Source organism: Bombina bombina, chromosome 4 (assembly GCF_027579735.1).
Source record: "Bombina bombina isolate aBomBom1 chromosome 4, aBomBom1.pri, whole genome shotgun sequence".
Taxonomy (NCBI): Eukaryota; Metazoa; Chordata; class Amphibia; order Anura; family Bombinatoridae; genus Bombina; species Bombina bombina.
The window spans coordinates 1,150,537,483-1,150,542,552 of NC_069502.1; the positions used below are offsets into that span (position 1 = coordinate 1,150,537,483).

The 5,070-nt window shown below is 38.2% G+C and overlaps 1 protein-coding gene across 1 annotated transcript in view; it reads right to left on the minus strand.

The window, feature by feature from the left end:
* Nucleotides 1-4,181, minus strand: part of LOC128658247 (calpain-8-like) — a 145,557-nt gene extending 141,376 nt beyond the window's left edge. Inside the window, exon 1 of the mRNA XM_053712784.1 lies at nt 3,915-4,181. Coding sequence (XP_053568759.1) covers nt 3,915-4,145 — 231 coding nt within the window. The 5' untranslated portion in view covers nt 4,146-4,181. The remainder of the gene's footprint in view (nt 1-3,914) is intronic.
* Between the last annotated feature and the right edge of the window lie 889 nt (nt 4,182-5,070).

Here is a 5,070-nt window from a genome sequence, read left to right on the forward strand (position 1 = left end):
ATGTTATCTTATGTGAGTGAAATATATATTATATGCTGCGCCGTATATGTGATACCAAAATTGTGTAAAAACCAGTGACATCGGCTTTTGCTATATATAGTATGTACGTCCAACCAGGGCCACTACTAGAAATTTTGGGGTTCCTTACTAAATAGATACAGAACTGTTTATATATTTTTCCACACAACATTAATGTTAGAACTGTTCATGTTGGGGGGTTTCAGACAGGCTAACCGAAATGACAAGCAGTGCTCAGACAGTTCAGTCTTCTAACATAAATCCACAGTAGCTACCTGTCTCTGTAGGCACATCGACCTCACAGTCAAAAAAACATAAAAATTCCAAACTTTAAAGGGACACTCAAGTCAAAATTATATTTTCATTATACACAATTTTAAACATCTTTCCAATTTAATTTCATTAACAAAATGTGCACAATCTTTTTATATTTACACTTTTTGAGTCACCAGCTCCTACTGAGCATGTGCAAGAATTAACAGAATATATGTATATGCATTTGTGATTGGCTGATGGCTGTCACATGATACAGGAGGAGTGGAAATAGACATAACTTTGAAATGTGACAGAAAACAAATCTACTACTCATTTGAAGATCAGACTAAGTGCTATTGCATTGTCTTGTTATCTTGCATTTGTTGATTATGCACATCTGCTGTATTTACTGGTCCTTTAAGCCACTTCCTGTTTCCCCTGGATACAACCCTGGCCCTGCACTCTGAGAGGGAACGATCATCCCTTACTACAGGCATCCATCCAAAAGTCCTCACTGCAGTCCAGACTAAGTGACAGGTCATGCAGCCAGAAAGCATCGCTACCCTGCTGCTCTACCTACGTAACCCTTCTGGTACAAAAGCCCACGCACGCTACATGCTTAGACTGCGCAAAGGCATTTTAGAAGCTTTTTCTTATTATTTAAAAAAAAAAGAAAGAAACAAAATTACTTAGGTCACTTTATTTACACCACCGCTGTCCTGCAATTAAAAAAAAAAAAAAAAAGTCTAGTGGCCGGTTGGAGTCAGTCCCCTGAAATTAGTCATGCCTTTCACCCCCTCTTGGCAGCCCTGCGTCCAACCTTCTGGCTCATGCTGTGGTCAGCTTTGACAGCAAAGACTGCAGCAGAAGGTATCTGCCTTCATTATTTCCTTTTGGTGACATCTCAGAGGTAAACAATGATGCATGCTGTAAGCATCTTCTATTGTGATAAATTGTAATCTAAATAAAATGTATTCAAAAATATATCACGTGTCAATTGCTAAATAAACAATGTGAGTCACTTCCCAAAATCTCGATTATCAACAATTCATGTAAATTTAGTATAAGTTGTCATGTTTTAATAATATAATATTGAATTATACATATGGTTTTGTTTTTTTTACTTATTCTGCATGAATCTCTATACACATACACCTTGCTTGCTCATTAAAGGGACAGCATAGAACAAATATGACATCTATCATTAGAGCATGTAACTTTAGCACTATTGACCCTACAAGTTTATGGGCTAGATTACAAGTAGTGAGCTATAAAATTAGAGTGCATTGGGTTTTGTTGCATGTTAACAATTTAATTTTAACTTGTAATACACGTGCTAACCCGCCCACATTAAAAGTTTACTTTGAGTGGTGTTTGCGCATGAGTGAAACAATTATTTAGCGTGCCACTTGTAATCTAGCTCATTGTGTTTAACCCCCACATAGCACGAGCAGATTCAGCTGCTGAGCCATTTAGCATCTGCAATTACATAGGTGGGTTGCTGATTGGCTTACTGGCTGTAACTGCTTAGGAACAGCAGTGTTGCGCAGCTCCTGAGTGGTACTTTAACTATGTGTTTAACACATTTGTGGGAGTTAAACACAGACTTGAAGGGGTTGCTAGCACTGAACTTACATGCTCTAACTCAGGGATGGCCAACTGGTGCCCAAGGGCCACATGCGGCCCCCTGCACTAGTCCTTGCGGCCCCAGGGAAAAAGCGGAACTATAAATGTGTGCTTCAGTTTTGGTGGCTCCAGGAAAAAAGCAGAAATAAAAATTTGTGCTTTGGGTGGTCAAAACTAAAAACAGCCTTCTTAAAGGGAGAGCAGCATTTCTGTTGTGTTGTTATAGAATAACATATCAGCCAAATCTAAACATTTTTAAAACAAATTAACATCCTTTTCACTGCAATTATTTTTCAATAGCCAAACTCCACTTAGCATTTCTCTTATTTGGAGGAGCCAATCTAGGCTTTAGGGGCCGATTTATCAACTGTCTGACATGATCCGCTCATCGTTTGCAATTGATGTCCGCAGCCTCAGAGCAGGTGGGCGAGCTAAGGAGCTGCAGTCTTAAGACCGCTGCTTCTTAACTGCTGTTTCTGACGAGCCTGAAGGCTCACGCGGAAACAGGGGCATCAGGGGCCAATCGGCCCTTAATAAATCGGCCCCTTAGTCTGCAGACAACACTGACTAGCCACTGTCATAAAGTTAGTATAAAGTGCATTGTTCTCAAGTTGTTCTCTGATAAAGCCAATAATGAACAGATATGTGGCAGGGTTACAGCCTTGGGAAGTCAGCAGGCGCATTTCAAGTCCTGAGAAGTAGAAATTGCTCACTTTTCTGAGCTAAATTTCATAAAAAAATGGAGGGGGGGGGAATAAATAATGAAAATATATTGCTAAGTTGTTTTATTACACATAACAACATTTTATACAAAAATCTCAGTGTTTATTGTCCCTTTTAAAAACACATAAAATGTAAGATTGTTACTTTTGTAACTCATTTCTAACTGTCCTTACCCAGCCTCAGCAGAGCTTAAAGGGATATTAAACAGCAAATAAATGCTAGACGATAATGATATAATCAAAACAAAGATTTGCCTAAGAATATTATGTAGATTTGTTTTACTTACTTGTATTAGTTGTGTAAATATTGAGGCTATACATGTAAAATGTCTAACTTCTATAGTCTACTTTAGTTTCCATAGGGTACTAATAACCTCCATGTTGGTTTGTAGGATTTTCCTTTTTCTATCTCTTCTGCTTAGGACAAACAGGGACAGATATAAATCAAGCAATAAAAGAGAGTGTGCAAACAAGGTTGTGTGGACTATTAATGTAAATATCTAATAAAAGTTTCACATTAGATAGATAAAGGGAAATCTTAGCTTTCAACATGGCAGCACCCTTTACTTTATAATTAGAGGGATTGAGAAAACCAACAATTGTCAGAGTCAAATTACCCGAATAGGCAACAAAATAAATAATGAATATTGCAAAGTGTTTTTATCTGCACAAGATTGATCATTTTACATTACAATCCCAAACTGTCCCTTTAAACTTAGCTTTCAATATGATGGATGGCACACATTACTTTGTGGAGAATAAAACTTTACACTTATTTCTTCAATATTTAAATGGGCAGTAAAGTCCAAATTAAAATTTGATGACTGAAATACAGCAGTTGTTTTAAAATCGCATGCTCTATCTGAAACATGGGTTTCATTTTGAATTAACAATATTCTGGCTAAATCCTATGGTGACATAACTTTTTCAGCTACTGTTATAAAGGAAAAAACTAAAACTGTGAAATATGTATAATTGTTTACCTTATATTATAGTAAAATATAAAATACATATTAATCCATTTCAGGTTATATTAGAAGCATTATGCAGTATTCATATATAAGGAAAAATACTTCTAGTAAAAGTTATTGATGTTTCAGTAATAGTTTTTACCCTGCATGTGACATATGGAACATGCGTCTGTATGAAATGCGCCATCATGGACACAAAACGCATCACCCCCAGCTGTCTGAACAGATATAAGCTGTCAGTGCAGGTGCATGTGATCAAATGCTTTATTACAGAAATACCTCTAATTAGAACTGAAAGTTACTGACATTTTATTTTCCTTACCGAGGGTCTCAGCCAGGTAACATCTTTCGCTTTAGCAGAGTTAGGTCCAAACTCGCTCACACCTAGAGATGAAGAATTAGCAGGGAAGGTCTCATCCTCAAACAGAGTGTTGGCTGCCAGGCACTGGGCTTTCAGGGTCTCATAATCCTGCCCTAAATACTTCACAGGATTTTTATTGGAGCACATGAACGCAGGCACGGAGGATCTGGTTTTATCTGCTGGACCTGACATGATGTATCTGCTCTGTGAGTGATCTGATGCACAGCAGCAGTAAGAGGTATAAATAGACAGATCTGGGGACACCTCAGATGGGAGGGAACATAAAGGTTGTAAGAATGTGTGAGTTACAATGAGAATGCCTGAGGCAGTGTGTTATGGCCAGTCTCATGGTTTCATTTTAAACCCATAATGCTGCACTCCCAGTTCCCCCTGTGGCATTAGAGGATATGACTAGAGTCTCAGACTTAATTATGTTTGCCTTTCAAAATGCATATTTTTTCAGTTTTTCTTTTTTCACATACAAATCCACAACGTTTGGTTTAGCATTGGCAATAAAAAAAGGAAGACTTACAATTGTCCATTGGTTAAAGCACCCTACCCAAGCTCAGGTGTACTCATGACAGTGTAATAAAGTTGTATATAAAGCCAGGGAATCACATTCTATTTAAAAGAGAGAAGCAGGAATTGCTCAGACACAGCAGAATGCATGGTTTTTACATTTATTTTTTGTAATTAAAAGGCTGCTAATTGTAGCTGCGCACCACACCTCTGAAATTCTTGGTAGTGATGGGGTTAATCAGTTAGCTGGTTAGGGTAAAATGTATTGTAGTGCAGTGATTAACCTCCCAACTGACACCTACCACCACCCTGATCACTTCCCTCCCCCCTCCCACTGGTCTCCATCATCTTCCACCATCTTAGGTACTGGCAGCCAGCCTACCAGTATGCAGTTAGGTTTTTTTAAAATTATTTATGTATTTAGTGTAGGAATCCCTCCTCACCCTCCCTGATCCCTCAGAAATAGCTGTCTTCCCTCCCCCCCCCTAATGCACCTCCATATTTGTTACTGTCAATATGCCAGTGTCCAGTCTGGGGGGGATTGTGTTTTTTTACTTATTTATGATTTTTTTGTTTTCTGTAGTGTAGTGATCCACCC